The sequence below is a fragment of the Ambystoma mexicanum genome, chromosome 2q (assembly GCF_040938575.1).
Source record: "Ambystoma mexicanum isolate Mex_15411 chromosome 2q, UKY_AmexF1_1, whole genome shotgun sequence".
NCBI lineage: Eukaryota > Metazoa > Chordata > Amphibia > Caudata > Ambystomatidae > Ambystoma > Ambystoma mexicanum.
In genome coordinates, this window is record NC_090924.1 from 1,011,701,235 (window position 1) to 1,011,726,251 (window position 25,017).

Below are 25,017 nucleotides of genomic sequence, written 5' to 3' on the forward strand. Positions count from 1 at the left end.
TTATGACCTGAAAACTTCCAGGAAGGAATATCAGGTGGGAGACCGGGTCTATCTATACAACTTCCAAAGGAACCAGGCCAAGCAGCGCAAATTTTTGCCTACATGGAAGGGACCCTTTGAGATCGTCGATAAGATCTCCCCTGTGGCCTACAAAATCCACATCCCCAAAGGTCCTTTGGCAGAGGGGGAAGACAAGTGGGTCCACATAAACCAGTTGAAATGTTGCCATCCCAGGCACACTCTGCAACAACTGGAGGAATCCTCTGGAATCCTAGCGGGTATTGTATCAGACTAATTCAGTTCCAATCATAAAACCTACCACATCTAGTCTCTAAAATATTGTGATTTACATGAAACTGTCTCTAGTGATACTGTTTTTTTTCAAAATAAGAATGTAATGTTTCGTTATGATGAAATGCATATGCCGCCCCACTACCTCAACAGTGGTGGAAAAACGTCTATGAGTAGATATTGCCGCTTGTGCTTTATCATCCTAGGAGAGATGAAACCATGAAGGATGACCAAGAAGGACGATCCGGAGACCGGGAGCAAAGACACAACGGGCCCGGGGTACCGCCCAATCTTCCCATCAGGACCGGCGAGGAGAACTGATCGATCTGACCGGATGGAGAAGAAGATGCTGAACTGTGCCATCTATTGGAAGAAGATGAGGAAACATCCCAGATCTTGCGAGTCCCATCAGTGAAACCGAATGGCCATCGCAAGAGGGGGGCTTGTGGGATGTATTTACCCATGCATCCTAGCCCTACCTCAAAACTGTGCAGTACTGACATGGAAAACATCATGATGGCCAGAGCTTCCCAGAAAATGCACAGGGAAATGCAGGAAGAATAGGCTGCCACCCATTTTTGCCGATGTTATGGGCACAGAAGGACGCTGCCTAAAACCACCATTGGACTACCCGCACAGTCGTCTGAAACCATTGGGAATGGCAATGCTGATTGCCAAATGCAACCTAGAATTGTGGGGAATTCATTTCTTAAATCCCAAAAATGGGTGCAGTACCAGTACTCACCACTATCCAAAAGCCGGCGTTTTAAAACCACTCTGTTTCCCTGAAGGCAAGTCAAAATGCCTATTTTCAAACATTGCAATATGTGCAAAATATTCACTGAACACCAGCAGACATTTGGTAGAATGGAGTTTTGTGTGCCTACAGAATCTGGGAAATGAAGAGCCCAAAAACAATGCTTATAACAAAAAGCTGTGGATTGCAGCAGTTTAAGTTGCACTGGATTGAAAGACACTAAAATCGAAAATGTTTAGATTAAATGAGTGACCTATGTTTGGTGTCACATGCCTTTGTAACTGTTGAAATGTCATAGTTTTGCACTTAGAATCAGCATTCTAGCTGCATGTGTAAAATTGCAAGTTAAGTTAAAAAGCAACAAAAAACCTGCCAGTTAGCTGAAGGTCTGGCTTAAGGAACTTGATTTTGCCTAGCAACTACCCATCAGGAGTGAAACTTGAGTCACCACTATGTTCCCAGGCCAACCTTCCTTTTGCTGCCCAAGCTAAGGATATGCCATCTATCTGATAATTGAATTATCTGTGCTCTGCAAGAGAGTGAACAAAGCCCTCTTCACTCAGGCAAAGGTTTTTATTACCGCAGTCGTAAATTGTAGCTTCCTCTTGGCAGGAGCTGGGAGGAGCACTGCCTGTGAGAGCAAGCTGGCTTGGCAGAACTGGAAAGAACCAGAAATTCAACCTTGTGCTGAGGGTAAACCACACCCCTTTGGAGCCAGAACATAACTTTAAAAAGATGAATAACTCATAGAGCGGACATGTGAAAATTTTATAAATGATACCATAATTCTTGTGATTTTTCTGCCCACAGTTTAAGACGTGGTAGGAACCGGTGGTATGTTCAGGGGGGTTTTAGCGGAAAAGTGGATATTACTCTAAATGTGTGCATGTTAAAAATCTGAAACTTCATCAGTTAATGTCCCTACCCCCTGCACACATGTATGTAAAGTTGGGTCCATGTCGGAAATTGAAAAAGCAGTTAAAAAGTCAATTATGTACACTCTTTGAATGCAAGCTCCGAGAATGAGCAGATTTGGACATAGACATGGCTAAATTCAGCCACACCATGTATATGTAATTTCAGACAACTGTGTAACTCTGAAGTATGGATTTTGATCATATATATATTTGGGTGCACAGATGATAAGGGAGGATGTTTCAAGAGATCATAAAATGACATCAATCTGACTCACAGTTCAGTTTGCCAATCAAGCGGAGGAATGGAAGCCTGACCAATGACGAATGAGAGGGGCAAGTCTAGTGATGCAACACACACACCCATTCTCAAGAAACAGATAAAAGCAGAGAGTCAGGACACATAGGGACATTCAATTTCATCTGCCGCTGGAAGCCCTGCCGGAAAAATCCATACTTACCTCCATCAAACTCCAGAAAGCCAAACTAGAGACTTCAATCTATCCAGAGTAGAGACCAGACCAGAGAGAAAGCAGTGCTGTGCCTAGCCGAGACCAGACCAGGCGCTGTGAGCAGAATCCGGAAAGACCTGACCAGACTGAAGATCGTGACCAAGTCGCTTTCCTGTTCAAAATCTCTTGTGAGTACTTAGCAAAACTCAGAACACATCTCTTAGTTTAAATTCATCTAATTCAATCTATTTAACCTAAGTAGAACTGCCTCCTAGCTGTCACCTGTCAATTCTAGTAAAATTTGTCACTTGTCAAAGTGTGCGTTTAAAATTTACAAAACCAAAAACGACCTTTACTAAATTACTCATATCTCCGCAACCGTTTGGGCTAGAGACTTGCAATAACTTTCATTTGGAACCTGAGATCCTAGGCTTTCCTAGGACCCCAAAACGGTAGAGATAGTCCTTGCGGTTCCTCTGTAATAGCGCTCGGCGCATCCGCGAATTTTGCCGCGATTTGCAATTTCTTCACATGTAAAAAACTGCTGCTGCTGGCTTTCCATTTGCCAGAAATTCGTTTAACCTGCTAACTATCCTTGCATCATTGCTAGTGTGAGCCTGGACCAATATTAACTAGATACCACTCATCCTGAACCTCTAAAAGGGAATTAAGAGCGTTTCCAGCATATTTCTCATTCATTGCTAGCACCTATCAAAGCATTTGCCTGTGTTTTCAAAACTCCTATCTGTTTTCTGTAAGCTTGCTGGGATTGAACTGAATCACATTTGATTGCATTTCTGAGAACTGTGTGTTTCCTTCCACTTCCTTGCCTTGCATCAAGGGGGGGGGGGAATTGCCAGAGAAAAGTGATTACATTGTTTTGTTGAAATCATATTGAGTATTTCTATACTGCATTTCATTCATTCAACCTTGCATCCATTTGAACTCTATAAAGCATTTTGTACCACATTATACTTTTGTTCCTATTTACCAGTGTGCTATTCAATTATTAATTTATTATAAAGCGTGATATATATATCTATTTTAAATTATCAAATAAACCTTTAAACTTGCAAAACAGAACTACTTCTTGGCTCAGTGGGGTCAGGGGGATTCCAAGAGAGGGGTGTTATATAGGGGTAGTCATCCAGAACGCATGAACTGGACCTAAAGATATATCAATAAGGGTTTTCATTCAGTATTACAGACTAGGCGTTGACTTAGCTGTAGTGTTGAATTGAATCCTCTTACAGTGTGCACCCCGAAACACGTCTTTGAAAGTGGGATATGATTGTGCCCTAGACAGCAAAGTTCCCCTACTGCTGAGTCTTTGGCATCCTTCTAAAGAGTGGCCCGGTAGTGCACAGTCACAAAGATGGTCTGTCTGGCACATGCCATACTTAAGCATTTGCACATTTGCAACCTGCACCCCGTTCGTTAAAGGCAGCGTGGTGGCTCCCACCAGGGCAACTGCATGTATGGACTGTCGCCATCCCCGTGGGGTCGTCAAGGACCACTGAAAGCTAATGGCGATCACCTGCAGATATTCACAGATCGAATGCTTCTCAGTGAGCCTCTGCTGCACTTTACAATACTGCTTGCGTGCACCAGCATACAGGAATGCACATCTGTTGTTGTTGATGGGGTGCTCAGCCCTAGTGTGCACGTGGCACAGCATGGCGGTTCATGGGCGTACACTTAACCTGGGCCTGTATGCCACCTTTGCTGATGCATGATACAAAAGAGGTTCCTACCAGTATAACAGATCCCAAGGATTTATATATACGGGTCTGTTTTTTCCAAAAGAGATGGGCATGACGCCCAGTCTAGTTTTCAGGTAGGTTCAGCACACACATTATTTAGGAGTACTCTTGTTTTGACTTAATCAAAAACAATTCACTTTTACAGTTTTTCAAGAGTTAAAAGACTTAGCTTAGAAGCACAGGCGTCATCACATCATTATCTCATTATTTACTATGTGAATCAAAGGAAAGAATTTAAGTGAAAATACCCATGAAGGGACATACATTGTTTGTGAAGAGACACAGGACAAAGTGACATACAATTTAAATCTATTGTAAATATTTAAACTCTAACTAATATGTGTTTTAAACTAACTACAAATGAATGTATTGTGTCTGTTTTTTATTCTATATTTTTTCAAAAACATTTTAGTTAGTTTAAATATTTACATTAGATTTCATTTGTATGTCATTTTGTCCACTGATTGAGGGAAACCAGCTGTTATTTTTTATTAAACAAGTGTTATTGTGTTTCATTGTTTGCATAATAACCAACAAAACCAACAATATACACAAAAAGTCTCTCAGTACGAAACCCCAAAATCAACCCTCCACTCCCATGCCTCTGCCATATGGGTCTTCCTCCCTTCCGTTGCCCTAACCCACACTCCTATATAACCCTGTTTCCTTTCCCCAGAGGACCAATACTCCCCCCATTCTTCCCAGGTGGTGTCCCTTGAACCGTACTCATGTCCATCCATCAGGCCCATACCTTTTCAAACTTTTGGGGGCATCCACTGTCCCTGCATACGATTGTTTCCAGTTCTGTGTGGTAATCCATCCCGTCCATCCATCTATTTAAATTGGGTGGCGTAGAAGTACCCCAATCCACAGCTAGGGTTTTCTTACCCATCATCATGGGCGTCCTGATTAAGTTATGTTCCCTGGTATTGAACCCTGTATCCCCTAGGCATGTAAAAGTGTCACCTTGGGGCATCTGGTATTGGATCGCTAACAATCCTAGATAGTTTGCCCCTTGCCCAATCCCAAACTTATTGCACCTTGCGGCACTCACATAAAATGTGGAAGAAGGAACCCATTCCCACCCCACATTTGAGATACAGGATATCCTCTAGTATACTCTTCACAGTATTTTATACTCTATTAGGCGCAATCGCATGGTGATGCTTCTCACAGTGAGTACACCACCTCAACGCAGTCCTCCTCCTGCATGGTTCCCAGGTCCTCCTCCCACCTCTGTCTAAGCTTCAACGGAGGTTTAGAAGTAAAACTATTGAGAATCTGATATAACTGTGTTATTCACTTCCCTTTAATATCCCCCTCCAAAAGGTTGGCCTCAATCGGGGACCTCTCGGGTACATCCCACGTATCTTGTTGTTCCTGGGACATGGCATATTGTAGCCCAGTGTAGGTATAGACATCCCCGCCCTGTAGACAGAACTTGGCTTGTGACTGCTGAAATGGGGCAAGTCGGTCTTGTACCAGGATATCTTTAATTTTCCAAATAACTTTTTCCCACCATCTTTTCTGCATCCCCAATTGCGTTCTCTCTGGCAGATCTGCATTCACCCATATGGGTGCTACCTGGGTCATGACTCCGGCCAACCCCATTGCTGGAAGAGCTGCTTCATGAGACTCCAATGCGCAAGCCCTTGGTTGCGTCATCTCCTGTGGTGGCCTACCCCCATACAGCACCTGCACGGGTGGCTGAGTTCCCATTCACCTCACTTCCCGCTCAATTTGTGGCACATCCCTCCTGCCAAATACACACTTGTTTACTGCAATTAGCTAGGAAACCCAATTATAATCCTGCACATTCGGAACCCCCAACCCACCATCCCAAACTGATGTACTCAACATCTTTAATGCAACTCTTGTGGTTTTAGTTCCCCATATAATCTCCCTCTGCAGCTTCTCTATGGTCCGAAACACCGCTGTTGGTATCTTCACTGGAGTGTTCTGAAGAATGTAGAGAAGGTGTGGTAAAGACATAATTTTAACTAGATTTGCCCTTCCCACCATTGATATATGATATGATATGGCATTTATGATATGGCATTTATAACGCACCTGTACACAAGTGTTTCTATGCGCCGCAAGACAAGGGAGGGAAGACATAGGGAGGACAAGACAAACGATCCTACTCGGCCTTGTGTCATTTGGATCATGCACGTGCGACGAGAAGTGCAGGGGGAAGGAGAGAGGGAAGTGCAAGGGAGAGGGAAGTGTAAGGGAGAGGATAGGGGGAACTGCGATCAGGGCAGCATGGCTCTAAGTAAGTGCAATTGTGGATAGACAGTCAGGAATGAGCGAGGAATGAGAGGAGGCTGAGGAAAGCCTGAAAGAGAGCTCAGTGTCATCTGCGTAACATTGAAAGTTGGAGTAGAAGGAGGAGATCAGGTGGGCCAAAGGGATCAGATAGACATTGACGAGCCAGGGTGAGAGGATAGAGCCCTGGGGGACACCACATGTGGAGAGAGAGGTGGTGGAGAGAAAGGACCCAAGTTGGACCTTGGAGGGACAGTCCAGGAGGAAGGAGGTTAGCTACGCCAGGGCCTGATCCGTGATGCCCAGATTCACACAGGGACGGTTGATAAGGATGGTGTGATTGAGCGTGTCGTGATTGACCATAAGGGCAGCATGGCTCTGAGTAAGTGAAGCCAGGGCATTGTGGCTCTGGGTAAGTGCAAGGGTGCAGAGGGGGCTTTAAGGGTTACAGTTACAGCCCCTAAGTGCACAGTAGGCCAGGGGGGTGTGCAAAGGAAGACTAGATGTGGAGGAGCCTGGCACGCAGCAGGAATCGGAGGGAACACAAGCAACCAGTCGGTCTGCAGCAGCCAGGTAAGTTAGCAAGAGAGAGAGAGAGAAGGCAGACGAGAAGAGGAGGGTCTTGAGCTGCTTCCGGAAGTTCAGGTGGCCCGGCTCAAGTCTGAGACAGGCAGAGAGGCCATTCCAGAGGGAGGCACCTGCAGAGGTAAGAGATCTACCCCACTCTCTGCCTGGAGAAGCATCTGACCTTCCAAGAGTTGTAGGTAGCTGAGCGATGGGCTCTAGAAGGAAGGTATTTCAGAAGAGAGAGTTGGATGAAGTGTGGGCCCCGGCGCCAGAAAGCATTGTGGGTGATGCAGTGTCTTGACCTTGATCCTTGCAGCCCCTGGGAACCAGAGAAGACATTTCGGGGTTGGAGAGATATGGTCCCTGGGCTTGAGGCCAAGGACGAGTCTTGCAGTCCGGTTCTGGATTAGTTGCAGGCGGCGAAGAATAGAAGTAGGCATATTGAGAAAGAGGCTGTTGCAGTAGTCCAGCCTGGAGCGAACCACAGCTCTGGAGACAGTGAGATTCTAAGGGAAGGTGAGAATAGGTAGAATACCGCTTAGGAGGTGCAGCTTGAAATTGACCTTTTTGGCATGGTCCATGATGTGAGGCAAGAAGAAGAGAGTGGAGTCGAATATGACCCCAATGTTTTCCGCCTCTCAGGAAGGCAAGGTTAGAGGGCCCAAGGAGGGCAGCCAGAGTGAGAGAGGGAAAGCAGGAGCAGGGGTCCTAACGAGAAGACAGAATCAGGCGATAGTTTGACAGACATGTAGGATTGGCAGAAGGGAGTGCTTGAGGAGAGAGTTCCAGTGGCAAAAAAGTGATTGCAGTAATCGACCAAGACTGGAGCAAAGGTAGCAATGTGGTCCTTGATGGTTCTGGAAGAGCAGGGGGGCACCTGATTGGATAACATGTTCATAGATCGGATTTGTCAGGAGACATTGTCAGGTGTTGTCAGAGAGAATGAGGAAAAAGGAAGAGGAGCGGGAGAGGTGGCCAAAGGGGGGCTGAGAAAGGTAGAGGGAGAGGAAGAGGAAAGCAAGGACAGGGTGTCATGAGTTTTAGTGGTAAAATGTGAGGCCAGAGCCGTACAGAGAGCCTGGGAGGGAACAGGAGAGGTGGAGACTGCAGCAGGGTTGGCCAGCTCCTTGCAGATTTTAAAGAGTTCAGCTGTGTTGTTAGAGGCTGCAGAGATGCAGGCTTGAATATGGACCCTCTCCTTGGAGAGGACAGAGAGGCTGTATTGCCTTTTGAGCAGGCAGCAGGCCAATTTGTCAGAGGATGTGTCCAAAGCCCACCACTTTCTTTCAGCCACTATGCACTTGCATTTCAGGGCGCACTTGGATGTAGGCTTCTGACGGATTCTCATGACAGGGACAAGGATGCCCAGAGTGTTGGAGATAGAGAAACGCAGGTTAGAGGGGCTGTGTCAGAGTGCGAGTCAGCCGCAAGATTAGGAGGGGCAGAGAAAGTAGAGGCAACGGCATCCACTGACACTTGCTTCATGGGCCGCATAACCGAGAAGGAAGGTGGCAGTGCTGGGGTAGGCTTTACTTGAGGGTCAAGAAGATTCAGGTGAGAGAAGAGCAGAACGTGGTCAGTCCAAGAGAGTGGAGTGGTGAGAGGGTTAGAAAGGGGGATGTCTGAGGAGATGAGAACATCCAAGGTGTGTCCAGCGGAGTGTGTCAGACCAGAGGGTAGAATGGAAAGGGTGAGAGAGTCACAGCTGTTGTGAGGAGGGATTAGAAGCATCCATGTGAATGTTGAGGTCTCAGAGGAGGAGGAGGAGTTGAGAGGTTGAGGCACAGAGAGAAGAAGAGAGGTCGGCCCATTCTGAGAGGAAGAGGGTGACCTGGCCAGGTGGCCTGTAGATGGTGGCCACAGTCAGAGAGAGGCCAGGAGACATAGAGAGCCTGCAGACTAGGCATTCAAGGGAGGAGTGGGCCTGTGTAGGAATGACAAGAGCAGGGACCCATTCCGGAAAGATCAGGGCCACTCCACCTCTGGGCTGGTTGGTTCTAGGCTCAGAGAGGATCTTGTAGTTCTCGGGGAGGAGAGTTTCAAAACTCATGACAGTTGGCCGTGAACCATGTCTTGGTGAGAGCGAGGACATCCAGGTGAAGGTCTTCAAGGAGGTGGCAGATATCAGAGTGGGCAGAGGCAGTAGATGGAGGTGGCATAGGGGCCAGAGCAGAGGAGAAGGTGGGTGCCATGGAGGCAGCGAGGAGGAGGTGGCAGAGGGGCCCGAGATGTGTTAGAAGGAGTGTCAGGAGAAAGGAGGAAGTTGATAAGATGCGAGAGATGCCTTTCAAGAAGGAGGAGGTTGGGCTGAGAGCCCTGGTCCATGATGGTACCATATAGATAGACATTGATGATGGTCTTTGAGGATTGGTAGGGGGCCAGGAGGGCCTCCCACCAGCTGCCACCATTAATAAGAGAGGAGGAGAGATAATGGAGACTATATGAGGGGTCCATAAGTCTGGGGACGGAATGACAAAGAGGATGTTGGTGAGAGTCTGTCTGGAGAAAGCGCTGATGAAGGTATCAGCCATAGGGAAGCCTGGGTTGGAGACCAGGATATCACTCTTGAATCTTTTCCTTCCAGTCTTAGTAAGAGAGATAGGATAGGAGATAGAGTAACAATTTGAGAAGATGGCAGAGATTGAGAGCACCATAGTGGGTGCGAGGTGGAAAGAGGGGAGAGCGAGGGAGGGAAAGCAGCACATCCCAGATCTGTGCATCACAGGAAACACCATAGGGGGAGGTTTAACACAGAAGGAGGCACACAGGAGACACAAGCAGGTAACACACCATGGTGGAATGCAGGAACAGTGTGGGCAGAGGACATAGGGTGACAACAGAGATCAACAGCAAAGGGGGATGGTGGGAGGGGGAGCCTGTTACTCCAACAGCATTCAAAAAGGCCCAACAGTAACCAACAGCAGTCAGTAGTAGGATATGCAGAGACAGAGCAGATTGGAAGACATTAATGTTGAAATACGTGCACTGCGAGAAACACCCAGATTCAACCCTCCCAGAAGAGGGAAGGACCTAGTTTTTAACACACCAGGATTGCAGGAATAACACCCAAATTCGACTTTCCTAAAAGGAGGGGAAATGCCTGGTGTTTAACACAGCAGCAACGTAGGAAAAATACCCACATTCGACTTTCCTTAAAAGAGGGGAAAAGGCTTTGGGCCTCATTACAAATGTTTCGGTCTGGAAACAACGGTGCCGGCACTGTTGTTTCCGGACTGGCACAGTAAGGGTTTGTCTGCCAGATACGCTGTGCCTGACAGGAAAGACCCTGCCGGACACATCGGCCATGGTAGGCAAGCCGCCACGGAAGCACCGGCACCAGTATTACCTGTGCCTGTGCTTCTGTGGTCCCCACTCCCATGGAGTTCTATCGGACTCCGTGGGAATGGGGATTAACAGAATTACGGTGCCTGACTTCGCGGCTGCAAGGTGTTGTAATACCCCTGGTGTTACCGGTAAGTCACGCACACATAATTCTTTACAGGTCCGGCGGCAACCCGCTGGTTCACTGGCAGGGTTACCGCTGGCCCCGTAATGAGGCCCATTGTTTTTAACACAGCAGCAATGAAAAGAAGAATATGACTTTCCTAGAGAGAAGTGAGAGATGGCTAGACAATAAGTTCACTGAGATGATTATGAGTAGTATGATAGGAGAAATAGGAGTAATTAGAGGGGTGGGTCAGTTTAGAGGGGTGCAGTGAATGCTGCCCCCTATGACTGCACCACACTTACTTTAGCAATTGAAGCTGGTTAACGACTGCAGGCTTCTCGCTTCCCCGGCTGACACTGGCAGACACGATCTGGAGCTGCTTCTGACAGTGCTGTCCTTTGACTCGGGGTCCTTCACCAGAGGTGGCTGCAACAGGCAGTGGGGGCTGCCCTGAGCGCAAAAGTTAAGTAGGGCCTAGTGCCCAATCATGGTTTGGGGCTGGGCAGAGGGAGGGAGCAGGAGGAGGCTCAAGAAGGGCTGGGGGGGACATAAAGAGTGTACAAGTTACATAAATGAAAGTACATAAATGGCAGATGCTGGGCATAAATAGGGAGAGTCTCCTTGTGTTTGGCAACTGCCCTAAGCCTGTGCAGGAGCTGCTCCAAATGACTCTGAGAAAACGCTGAGTCCTTCACCCCTACTATAATGCCCATATATTAATGAATTGTCTCGCTATCATTAGTGGAAACCCCTCCAATATCGTGTCCTTTCCTTCTCATACTGGCTTAGGCTCGGATTTATCCCAGTTTATCCTGAGACCACTCACTTCCCCAAACTCCGGAAACACTTCCATTACTCTCGGCCAGTGCATTTGGGTTCCCCTAGATAGATAAAAACATTGTCAGCATATACTGATATGCGATCTTCCTCTCCCGCTGGCCACATAAATCCCTTCAGCTGGGGATGCAATCTCACCCTTACTGCAAAGGGCTTAATCACTAGCAGAAACAGGAGTAGTGAAAGGGGCATAGCTGCCTAGTGGCCCTCTGTAGTGGAAAGGCATCTGAGGTACACCCATTTACCCTAAACCTAGCTACCGGATTGGTGTATAGTAGTTTCACCCAACTCACAAACCTACGTCTGAAGCCAAACTCCTTCATGACTGCCCAGAGGTATTCCCACCCCACAGAGTCAAATGCCTTCTCTGAGTCTATTGCCATTAACGCATGTGGGCCTTCCAAGGAAGAGACCCCGCTCCGTGCTTTGTGTTATCGCCAGAAATTCATGCTGGTGGCCGTAGCTTTTACAAACCTGCACTGGCCAATTACAGGTAATAGTTTATTAGCTAAAACCTTTGCTAGTATCTTAGCCTCCCCATTAATCAAGGAGATTGGACAGTACGCACTATATTGTTCTTGCAGCTTTTATTTTTTATGCATCACAACTATCATTGCCTATCTCAGATGCTCCGGCAATGTGCCTTCCTCCAGAGCTTCCATAAACATGGCCCTCATCTCCTCTGCTGGTCCCAGCCACACCATTTTCAAGAAACCTCCTGAGAACCCATTGGGACCTGGAGAGTTTCCAGATTGAAGCTGATATATTGCCAACTGGATTTCCTCCATGGTCGGGTCTAGATCCAGCCTTTCTCACTGCTCACTGCTCCTGGCTCACCTGAGATAACTCTGTTCCCATCAAATATTGCGCTACCATGGCAGCATTCCCGAATGACTCGATATAATTCCCTTTAGTAACCTGCAAACACCTCTGCTATATCTTCACTCTTGGCCTTCACTTCCCCATCAACCCATATGATCTCCCTCACCCACCTGGTCCTCCCATCCCTTTTTTCAAGTCATACCAGGATTCTACTACACTTTTCCCCTATGTCAAAAATCGTCACCTGTTTATCCCAGTGGGCTACCCTAACTCCGTCTCGGGCCACTGTGCCGTACTGGTTCAGCACCCTGGTTAGGGTCCTTTTGGTTGCATCTGTATTAAGCCAAAAATGTTGCGCCTCAGCTGCCTCGTCTTCCTGTTCAAACGGATCTATCCTCCCTCTGTGGTCCTTAAGATGCTGCCTTACGACCTGCATCGCCCTACCCCATAGTACTGCTTTGTAGGGCTCCCAAAGCATAGAACGGTTATCCACCGTTCTGGAGTTATTCCAGAAATAAACCCCTAATTACTCCTGGAGGGCTTCTGCTATCTTCTCATCTTTCAAGTAGTATGCATTCAGCCTCCAACCCCCTCTCTGTTTAGTCTCTGCACCCCGTATTGTGATGAGAAGTGGGGCATGATCTGAGATACCCCTCGGGAGGACTTTGCCCATCGTCACTCTACCAACCATAGTGCTTGGGAGAAATACATAATCAATCCCCAAGTAGGACGAGTGCATTTGAAAAGAAGGAGAATCCCCTTTTCCTCCAGATGTCCTTCATACCTGAGGCTTCAATAAATGATCCGAGTTCATTGGGGGGGGGCTTCCTCTGTATGGTGTCCTATGTTAAGCGGAAAACCTGTGCAGTTCCCTCTGGGACCACTGCAAAAGATTTAGGCTTACAGGTGTTGGCAGCAAACCCACTTGGTAGCTGCCTGTATCACACGGATTCACCTGGTAGCTGTGACTGAGCAGTCAGACTTCTCTCAAGAAAAGTAAGGCAGTATGTGGAGTATACAAGATAGGGCAATTTACACAGTAGAACAAGCAACCACTGAACAGAGCTTGGGTGTAAAGATATATAGGTATTTATTTATAACAACACATCTATGAAAAACACTCTGGCATCAGATCTCCTCTGTCGTCGGGAAGTGGTGAGACGGTACAGCAGGGCTCCACCGGAGGTGTCGTTGCAGATCGGCTCAGCTTTACCCTCGTCGGATTCTTAGATCCTGTGGCGACTTCTGAAGATCCAGTCCCAAAAGCCCTGCTTTTATGCAAAAAACCCCCATTCATTCAGCCTAGCTGTCAATCAAAACACCCTAAGTGGTGAGCGGAGTGGCTCACCACTTGGGCCAATCACACCACAGTGTGACTTGAGTTAGCAAGGCAACTCAGTCCAGGGTGCCGAAACCCCCTCCCACGTCCCCTGTGGTACCCAGACAGAATGGCACCACTTTGGAGGGCTCCTGTGCAGAAGCCCGCCAAAATTGGAACAAAGGGCTCAACCTTTGGTTTAGGAGTCACAGAGACGAACACAGACGCCATTTTAAAAACCGGGTTCTGGCAGAAAATACCAACCGATAGATTTGTTTAAGACAAATAAACCGGTGGTATGTTAGAGATTAACGAGAAAAAGTATCAACCTCCAACAATGGGAAGAATCCCATAGGGTTACATTCGGGGTTGAATATAACAAGTAGTTTCCACTGCCACCAGCCAAAACTCGACGAGGGGGGACGGGACAGTGCCCCCTCGAATAACAGACCCAGGGGTAATCGAATTACCCCTACCAGTACGTCCACAATAGGATGGTGTGTACTAGTTCTGTTATTAAATTTAGGTCTAGTAAAGCCAATGGTGTCTTTACATGCCCTGGGAGACAGTAGTCAGTCCCAGGGTATGGAGTCTATGGTGGGGGTCCTCTAGGACGCCCCGGTGTTACGGCACGGAGGGTGCGGTGTAAAACACATAGCAAAACATATGAGACCCTATGGAGTAAAAGACCCCATAGCTCATAGAACACATTGACATTCAAAGGAATTAACCACATTCATGTCCAAGAGTGGGAGAAAAGAGTCTCACTCTTGGCAGGATTGAGAAAACAAACTCCAGAAATCCAGCAAAGCTGCTGGGGGACTCACTAGGTTAGGAAATTCAGCCTAAACAGAGAATTCTCCCTAACATCCTATCTATCGTTGGCTGTGCCGTGTATTTACAATCCCCCCCACCAGTGTTATTTCCCCCCAGGTTTAGCTAACAGGGTTTGTACCAGTGTTAATGTATCCGTTTGTAGAGTAGGGGGAGCATAATCATTAATGATACACAGCATTCACCCCCTATAGGGTTCCGTTCAAGAGAATCATTCTACCTCCTCCTCTTTCCACATGATGTGCCTCAAGTGTATTGATCTCTTAATTAAAGTAGCCACACCTCTGGAACTCCTGGCAAAGCCTGCATGCTCCACCACTGAGTACCTAGCTCTCCACAAAAATGTACATGCCATCCCCACCATATGAGTTTCTTGCAATAGCACTATGTCGGCTTGATGGGCCTCCAAGAATTTAGTTGCCAGGCTTTGTTTAATTTTGTCCAAGAGCCCATTAACGTTGCATGACATACAGCTCAATCACCTACACCGTGAACTTTCCACCCCTGCCATTCCTATCTTGCATATTGTGTCCATGGTCCCGGGCAGAGCCTATGTACGCTTCCCTAGATAGCTTTACTTCCCCCACCTCCCGTGTGATCCTACTGAATACAACTTTAACTCAACTAAGAACTTCCCCAACTGCCAGCCCCCTCCCCACACTTCCCCCTAATATGAAGCATCTGTCGCCCCTTAACTGTGGTCCAAACCATAATCCCCCCCACTCGTGGACAGGTGATCAGTGTGTGTGTGTGCTCACCACAGTTCTCCACCTCTGCTCTTACGAAGTCTCTCAAGCCATCCCCGGGCTACTATAATGTTCTTGTACTTGCCGGGTCTCGAGATTCGAGTGTTGCCAGTCTCGATCCAATGCTATCTCTCAGTGAAAATAGTTCCCTATTTTCCAAAGTGAGCACTGAGGTCATCTGATAAATGTCTTTTGGTGGTTCCACCTTCCAAATCAGTTACCTACGGGAACCGATGCTTTTCATGCATGGCTCCACGAACCTGGAATAAATTGCCTCTTGACTCCAGAAGAGCTGAATTTTTTGAGACTTTTAAGAAAAAGTTGAAAACCCTATCTTTTTCAGTAATGTATGCTGGTTTCTGCCGCTGACTGTATATCTTTTTATATCAACTGCGCCCAGGTGAATCTTTTTTTTGGTTCCTCGTACATGCGCATTATACATTTTGTTTTCCATTTCCACTCTCTCGCTCAGGTAGGTGTATTTCCTTCTGTCTCACGTGGCAGTTTCTGTCCACCCAGTCCCAGGCCACCCCAGGGCTGTCAAAATCATACTCCTCTGGGACCCACCACTCTGAGGGTGGCCGAATAGAGCATGGCGTATTTAATCTCTGCCTCACATAGCTGTTTCTTCACCTCTTCAAACGAGGGCCTAGCCTTCTGCACTGCTCTCGTGAAGTCTGGGTTAACTTTAGAAGCTCACCTCTGGCCCCACTGCATCCACCTTGCTCTCCATTGAGGTTTTAGATTCCTTGATGGCGAGTAGGAGTTCGCCAAGTGAGGGAGACGACTGAGGTGTCTCCAAGCCAAGCCAATGTCTTTCCCTCCTTCACTGCAGCTGAAGGGGTCCTTTGGGGAACAGTAAACGAGTCCATCCTCACTTGCTCAGGCATTTTCTTCCCCTTCTCTTTCGACATCACTGTGCACGCTTCACTTTCAGTCCCACGCAACCTTTCAATGTAGGAGGCTCTGCGTCCCAGACCCTCGTGGCAGCTTTTCCCCCCTGGGGTCAGTCACTTGTTTTTCCTTTGTCCCCTTCCTCCACCAACTGGGGGGTACAGCTTATCGGGTGTCCAGGAGACTGTCCTGCTTTGCCGTCGTACCCCTGCTGCTTTGCTCGGGGGTAGGGTGCTTAATTTAACTCCCTTCCCCCACCCCTCAGCTGCGCTCTGTGGGCTGTCGGTGACACCTTGCTGGGAAGCGCTCACCTTCTTCAGGCTCTCGGCAGCGCAGGCTGATCGCCAGCCGTTCCACTGCTCAGTTCTTCCGGGATGTCTAGAAATACAGTAGTTTGGAGGCTTGTACAGCCGTGCTCATGTATCGTCGGAGTAGAGCTAGATGGAGACAAGTCTAGTCCGCCATGCCACGCAACACCGCCCCGGTAACCATGTGCTTTGATTGGGATTCATTTTCTACAAATTTGCTTCAAAACAATAGACCATGCATGTGAGGTTTATCAAAAGAATTTCAGACCACAAATGCATTTTGCACATGAGCCATTGGAATGTGCACTAGCGCTAATAAAACAGTGCTTGCACAACCACTGTTTGCCAGGAGGATTGCACAGGAATGGGGACACTGAAGAACCAGCACCGTTGCTAACGGTGTCGGTGCTTCAGTGAAGACACTGCTGGTATGGGCCTGAATTCCCGGCAGGTCGGGCCTGCCGGGAGTACCGTGCCCCTGCCAGCAGACTCGTAGTTTGGCGGTCCAGAAAGGGTGCCGGTACATTTTATTTTTTATTTTAGCATTTTTCCATTGCTACCGGCACCCTTATTTCTAGACCGCCAAACTCATAATGAAGCCCATAGAGTATATTTATTTTTTAGCAGACACTTCTTGGTGAATATTTAATTTAAGTCTGCTGTTGAGTGTTAGTGCATGCGTGATCTGTCCTTTTATACCAATCACCTGCCATCCATGCACAGCAGCCCAAGGAATGGCTGGATTCCTGTACAATTTTTCCACCGCCCACGAAGGGGACTTGAATGACGTAAGAAGCGGACCAAATAAGAGACCACAGATGCCTCCTAGGCCCGCTCCACCAGATTAACCACCCACTGGAAAAGGAGGTGATTATTAGGAAATAGCAATCACCTTCTGATACCCCAGCATGTCAATATCCGTGTATCGTTACCTTCATCCTAGATGCACAAATATCTGTTTCAGCATAATCAGCAAAGCACTTACTGTGCTGATTAAATTCTCCATCTTGTGAACAATCGTGAAAAACCAGAAAAGTGTTTCGGTTTTCATGAGGAGGTTAGTGTTCCAATCAGATCTGATAACGGGAAGTGGACTGGCTATATGGATCTTTCATTGTTCCTTGCATGATGTTGCAGATGTATTTACCCTCTCTACAATCTGAAGCTCTCTGGTGACTGATGCATCACTAACGTCAATGTCTTTGTGTTTTCAAGCCAGCGCTTGCTTTTCATGGAACCCTACTGGATTGGTCTACATAAAATAGACCCAAAAGGTGGATTTGGGTGGTCAGATGACTCTCCTGTAAGTACACAAGCTATTCGATTTTATTTCATGAGTTCCATGGACATGTTGCACTGCACGAAAATACAATGTAAAAACGTGTGCCAATCTGGTATGCAATGTTTAACTAGTGTGCACATTATATGTGTTTGCCATTCGTTTGCATGCATGCTAAACCTTTGTTTAATAATATATACACAATGTGATTTGTCTTTAAACCATTTGTGATCAATAGGGATCAGATTGTCAAACCTTTTCCCTTAGGCAAAAAATTTTTGCAAATTAATGTAGCGCCCATTTTGAGTTTAGATAATACCAAATGTGTAGCTCCAATGTGTATTGTGTAAAAATGTAAAAATGTTTCAATACTGTAAAAATGAAGAAAACTGTTTTATTTAATATGTTCGCTGTGTAACAAATAAATCAAGTACACAAATGTATTATTAATGTATACAGCAAACCTAGCTCAATAAGCAGATTGGACTTGATTCACAATGTGTTTTTCAATGGGAAAATCCTACTGAAAAAACACTTTGTGAATCAGGTCCATTATGTTTTGCCCTAGGACTGCCATTTTTAGATAAAACGGATTGTGATAACACCTGTTTGCTTAATTCCATGTTATCTAGGCATTTCCGGAATTTATAGCACTGGTGTTAATGTAAGATGATTTGGTCCCTCTGCTAAATTCATTGGCTCCAATTTCTTGTACAAGGGCAAAGTTTTGATAATCTGGGCCCTTGTTTATTAATGCCTCTTCGAAATTGTTGGTGGGCTGGATATCAAAATGGGCAGAGGCATTGACTCTGGGCCTGGAGGCCAGGGGGCAGTGTGGAGACTTGTCGGAAACAAGGCGTTAGCACGGGAAATGTGTCTATACTCCAAACATGAATACTTTATGATAAAGCATGCCCTTACAGGCTACTAACCTCCAGCCCATGTGCATAAACGTCGCATTCAGTTTGTATACATTCTTCTATTGAGGTTTTCAGAGATAGCAAAAAGGCCTTTATCCCTGCACACATAAATTTCACAGTTCAGCATCGAACCGACATGTATAGCACTCATTTGAAAAACACAAACAGGGTACAAAGTCACCTGTATCCCAGTAGCATCACCCAAGTAATGTAATCCAAAGTAAGGTACACAAGACAGGAGACAGGGAAAAGAAGAAAAAGCCTGGAAAAAAGACTAAAGCAATTATAGAAAAGTCTGATAGGAACCACACTAATCCCACAGAATGAGCCCAATAAGTGATTTCCAGGAAAGACTCTACAAAACTAGACCAGCCAGATGTCATCCACCTCTGAAACCTAATGGCCATCTAATGAGATGCTCTTTAATAATGGCCAATTAGACCAAATCTTCCAACCATACCTCAACTGTATGGTTGGAAGACATGGTCATCGAATGTCTCAAAAAAGTCCCTCTTTCCATAGTGGCTGCCTTCAACATGTATAATCGCTGCCCCTCCTTCTCATTGATCAAGGATATGCTACTGCGAAAGATTGCCATCTTACAAGGGTGTAGAAGCCCAAGCTTAAAAAAAAAACGAAAGTATTACTTTTTTAAAATGATGCCGATAATTCTGTCTCAGAAAGGATGGTCTGCTAACCAGATCCATCTTCCGCCAAACTCCATACCAAAAGCATAGTCATTACACGTCATTACACCAAAATATATCTAACAATATAATAAATTGCACCTTCACCTATCATTCTTACCACTCCCTGGCATTCTCATTCTAGGGCAATGGAATGAGACCGGATGTACGTTAAGTAATCTCTGCAAGTAACTGTTATGTATGTTAACTGGCTCTGCAACGCACCGCCTGTCTGGAGTTGGTTCTCTGTGTGTAACTGGTTTCGCAACAGCACCCTGATGCCTTCGGGCTTAGGCGCTTTACAAATGCATTGCATAAAATAAAATAGTGACCCGTGCACTGCTGCACCAGTCTCCTGATCTGCAGCACCTGCACTCCAGTGGCACAGGGCAGGTTCAATGGTCATGGGGGCTGGTCTGACTGCTGCTGTGACAGCAACGTCACTGCAGCGCAGGGGCTGTATTTAAGATTCACACCTGTGTTCTTAAACGACATAATTATGATGAACCCTCATCCTGGTTGTAGTTTAATCTATAAACATAAGCCATACCTAAGTAGGGGTATGGTAGTGGACGGCTCACATAATTATTAAAGCCTCGTATGATTCACAACATACTAGACCTGGGAGAGGCAGGGAATTTGTGGGTTGGGGTGAGCTAGGGTTCAGCCTGGGGGTTTGGCCTGGCTCTTATGGCCACACATAAGCCAAACCCAGGAAACACACAATGGGCAGGAGTCAGGAGCTGGAGGTGAGAAAAGGGATCAGAGGCAATAAAATGGGCTAAAGAGGTTTGGGGCTACAAAAGGGACTGGGACGAGAAAAGGGGCTAAAGGAGTCAGGGGCAAGAAAAGGGGCTAAACAGGGATGGGGCAACCCATTTGGCTAAAGTTTTTGGGGGCTCCAAAAGGAGATGAAGGGGACAAAATATGGGGCAGGGCAAGAAAAAAGGGGCTAAAGGGGTCTCGGGCAACACCAGGCGCTAAGGGGGGCAGAAGGAAAGAACAATGGCTAGGGGCTAAAACAGATTGGGGTAGTTAAAGGGAGCTGGAGGAAGAGAAAATGTGCTGGAGGGCGAGAAAAGCTCTGGGGAGGGGCAGGGACAGTGCCATTGCTTTTTGAATGACAAGGGGTGGGGTGGGACTAGGGGATGACAGCAAGTGGAGTGGGTGTTGTAGGAGCACAAATCCACTGCCACGGCCAGCCCCTGAACACTGCTGTCCTGACTCAGTCAATCAATGAGTGTCTGGGGAGGGACTGGAAGTCAGGTAGCTCTACTCCTGTAAGGGGCAGCATGACTTCCTGTTCAGGCCACCTAACTTCCTGTCCTGTCAAAGCCACTCATGTATTGGCTGGGACAGGACAGGAGCAGTTTTTTTATATTGTTTTTTTCCGGGGTTCTGGCAGGCAGCCGGTGTGGCTTGTGGCAGACCCCTGCTTTTGGGCAGACACTGACCTGGGCCAGCCCGAGCTCCACCGGATCGCCCATCTCAACAGCATACCAGTGTCAACCATGTCAATTCAGATAGCTGCGTGGATTACAGACTACTGCCTTTCTGCATTCCGCTGAATGAGACAATAGGGAAGGATGCCGGTCTCTTTTGACTCTCTCTTGCCAGGAGTGAGCTCGTACAGCTAGAGACAAAGGAGAGCCTAGCATCAAATCGCTAGATACATGACAAAAGGCTGTTTCACAATAAGGGGTTGCATAAAAGAGAGCCTTTGAAGTTGCAGGCTGAGTAGGGGTTTAGTTAGGACTGTCAGGAAACAGTTGGGAGAAGGCTTCCTCCATCTTACTTTCTGTGGGCTTGTCTCTACTGCCTATCCCCTCCACTTCCTGCAGAACAAAGCACTCTAAATGACATCAGAAGGCAAGGGGCACTTGTCTGAAAGGATTGGGATTGGACCCTTTGAAGCATACCTGCTTTCCACCACTCCCCTGTGGCCCTTTGCCTAGTTATTGACAGCATCTGAGCATTCTGATTGGCCAAGAGGAGGTCAATCATTATTTTCATAGGTTACTATTCTTTTTTTTAACTTCTTTTTATTGATTTTACAACAAAAAGAAAAAAGAGGAATGCATTACCCAACTCCCCCCCACACCCTGCCCTCCCTCCCCTGAAGGCAGCAGCATTATGTCTGTGGTCCATCACCTCCTCGGACCGGTCTGCAACAGTTGTCAAGTTTATGGTGGAGAAACAGCCCTCCCAGTTTGCCCCCTCCCTTCCCTGGGAGTGTCTTCTCCTTGTCCATGAGTATGTACACTGGCACTTCCGAGTGACATCTGTATTGTCCATTGTCCATTGTCTGCACAGGCCACGGCCAGGCCTTCTCCTTTCTGGTTGTGTGCTCTTCTCTGGTCTATATATGGCTCCCGGGCACGAGCGAGTCAGCTTCTTCTTTTTCTGGGCCGCCTGGGTCGCTCATGTTGTCTCCGTCTCTGTTTCGGAACAGGCTTTGCACCAGGGTATTCCACCCCAATATTCTAGCCCCGCTGTTGCCTTCTCCCCTCTGCGTGGCTCTCATCCAGACTGCTGCTTCTGCTGATGCCCATTTTTGCAGGTCTGCCCACCAGCCCTCCTTCGAGGGGCCTTCACTCGTGTTCCAAGCCATAGCTATGCAACGCTTTGCCAGTATTGTCATCAGATCTTTCATCTTTGCCACATGCGACATCTGCCGGTCTCCCCTCGGGAACAGGCCCAATATGTAAGACGCCAGTGACCAAGCCGGCATGTGAATTCCTGCTGTCATCGCCCTTTCCTTTACCACGTTCCAGAAGTCTATTATTTTCGGGCACGACCAGAACATGTGCACCATGTCAGCTTGTTCTTCTCTGCAGCGCGGGCAGCACCGGGTTTGTCCATCCCCCATCTTCGACATTCTCTTGGGGGTTAAATATGCTCTGTGCACTATATAGATTTGCATCTGCCTGAACCTAGCGTTCCTGGAGACCTTCTTTGTGTACTGGAGGGTCCTGTTCCATTCCTCATCTTTGAAGGGTTGTTGTAGCTCCTCCTCCCATTTTGCCCGCGCGTTCAGTGTCTTTTTGTTGGTGGTTCCTAGTAGTTGCTCGTAGAGTCTGGACACGGTGTGTCCTCCTTCTGAAACTTTGTACCATGCGTCTAATGCACCTTCGGTGTCCTCTGTCTCTGGCATGGTGGCCCATCTTTTCTTTATTGCTTGTACCAGGCTACTATGCAGGATGAATTGGCCTTTGTGTAGATCCTGTTCCTCTACCAGGGACTGGAATTCGACCCATTGTCCTTCTTGCCACAGGTCCCCTATCTGGGCTACTCCTATGTCCTCCCACTGTGCTCTATACGTGGCCAGGCTCGCCACTCGGGCGTCAACTAGTCCCGCCAGGGGGATCTGTCTCGAGCAGGGGTCTTGCATGCCTTGTGTCTTCCAGGCTCTTTTCCATAACGTTCGGCCTAGTTGGGCTATGTTGGGGAGGCCTTTGGCTTGGGCGGCGTTTAACCATAGGAGTTCTCTCAAGTAGTATTGCTGGAGTGCCGGCCGGAAATGTATTGTGTCCATGGAGGTCTCTTCCCCCAGCCATCGCACCACAAATTGGAGCTGTGTCGCTAGATAGTAGTACTCAAAATCCGGGAGCTTAATGCCCCCCCACTCATAGCCCCTTTGTAATGTGCTTAGTGCTACCCTGTTTCTCCCCCCTCCCCACAGGAAGGTTCTCGCCATGGTGTGCAGGTGTTTAAAAAAAGCTCTTGGTATGTTGTAAGGGATGTTTGTAAAATAATATAGGAGCCGGGGCAGGACCGTCATCTTTAATAAGGTTGCACGGCCTATCATTCCCAATGGTAGGGTCTGCCAGAATTGCATGACGTTCCAAATTTTGTCCAGGGCTGCCTGCGTGTTGCCTGTATGTGTTTCCGTGGTGTCATGATAAATGTCTACTCCCAGGTATCTGAAGGTGGTCGGGGTCCATGTGAGGCCCAGGCGAGGCAGTTGAATTGCTGACACTGTGCGCAGGCTAGCCAAGGGGAACAATGAGGATTTTTCTCTGTTGACCACAATTCTCCTACCGAACGCACTCAGTGCCTCTAGCAGATCTCGCAGATGGGTGCGTGGATCTTGTACTTAGAGCAATATATCGTCCGCGTATATTGATATCTGGTGCGTTTCCCCGTCTATCACTATGCCCGTGTCTTTGTAGTCCATTCTTAGGAAGGCCGCAAATGGCTCCAGGGCCAAAATATATAACATTGGGGACAGGGGGCACCCCTGATTTGTACCTCGCTCTATGCTCCATTCCCTGGAAACATGCCTACCTGTCTTGACCCTTGCTCTCGGATCTTTGTAGAGCAGCTTTATCCAACGTAGAAACCCATGTCCTATCCCAAAATGGGCGAGCGCTCCCAGGAGCCATTCCCAACCCACCGAATCAAATGCTTTAATCGCATCTAGTGAGGCTACAGCGCACTCCCCCTCCTCCTGGTTCGTCCTATCAATAACGTAATGGAGTCTTCGAAGGTTCCATGACGTATTTCGTTCCGGTACGTACCCTGTCTGGTCCGTGTGGCCCAGGGTGGGTATCACTCTTTTAAGGCAGTTAGCTAGCGCCGCTGTCAGGATCTTGGAGTCCTGATTTATCAGGGAGATCGGTCTATAAGACCCACACTCGAGGGGTGGTTTACCTGGTTTAAGAATCGGGACTATAATGGATTCCGACATGCTGTTCGGGAGCCTTCCCGTCTCGTATGCCTCCTCCAATGTTTCCAGCAGTCTCGGGGCTAAACTGTCTATGTATTTTTTATAGAATTCCCCCGGTAACCCGTCAGGCCCCGGGGACTTCCCTGTCGGTAGTTGGGTGATCACTTCCGCCAGTTCCTCTATGGTAAGAGGAGCGTCCAACATTTGGGCCTGCTCCTCTGTTAATTGTGGGAGCCTAATTTCCGCGAAGGCGTCCTCCAGGTCCCCCTCCTCCGCTTCCTGGACTCTGGTGTATCATTTTTCGTATAATTGCGAGAACACCTCATTATACCCTCCTGGGACCTTATCACCTCCCCTTGGCTATTCTGAATTGCATTTATCGGTTCTCGCTTGGTCTTCTGTTTGGTTAGCCAGGCCAGGAGTCTGCTAGGCTTATCCCCCTTTGCGTGCAGCTTCTGTATATACCTCCCATAGTCCAGGCGCCCTAGTCTTTCCCAGGTCACTGCACATTGTTGTCGCAGAGTGGTGAGGTTGCCCTGTTCTCCCCCTTCCTCCCCCGCCTGTCCCTCAGCCTTCTCGATTTTCCTTTCCAACTCGTCCAGTTGTGTTAGGGTTTCCCGTCTGAGTCCTCCCATCTTCCCCGTTGCTGTGCCCCTGACCACCACCTTAAGGGCATCCCAGACCATCCCTGTGCTGTCCACGCTACCCGAGTTATGCTCAAAGTAATCTTCTATTGTGCTTTGGATGTGCTCCTGGAATTCCCCATCCAGTAGTGCTTCTGCCCTTAACCTCCATGTGGGTATGGGGGCTCCCCTGTGTGTGTGTGCCCATGTAACTCTCATGGGGGCGTGATCAGATAGGGTTCGTGCGTGTATATGTGCCTCAGTGAATTCCCCCAATGTTTCCTTGCCCGTAAAAAGGTGATCTATCCGTGTGAATGTCCCGTGTGGAGCACTGTAATACGTGTATCCCCTTTCTCCCCCATGTACCTTTCTCCAGATGTCCTCAAGCTCGAGCTGGTCCAGCAACTGCCGTAGCACCCGTGCTGGTGGTGCTGCTCTTTAATACTTGTCGTCCGACCTGTCCAGTCGGGGGTCCAATGTGCAATTATGATCTCGAGCCCAGATTATCGTAGCATTCCTGTACGGGGCCAACCGGGTCAGGAGCGACCTGAAGAAGGCCGTTGCGTCGTGATTGGGGGCGTAGGTGTTCACCAGGCACACCTCCTGGTTCGTCAACATTCC

At 47.7% G+C, this 25,017-nt stretch overlaps 1 protein-coding gene across 1 annotated transcript in view; it reads left to right on the plus strand.

Moving 5' to 3' along the window:
• Window positions 1-25,017, plus strand: part of LOC138569908 (macrophage mannose receptor 1-like) — a 745,141-nt gene that overhangs the window by 374,729 nt on the left and 345,395 nt on the right. Inside the window, exon 14 of the mRNA XM_069648337.1 lies at window positions 17,435-17,522. Within this exon, the coding sequence (XP_069504438.1) occupies window positions 17,435-17,522 (88 nt within the window). The remainder of the gene's footprint in view (window positions 1-17,434; window positions 17,523-25,017) is intronic.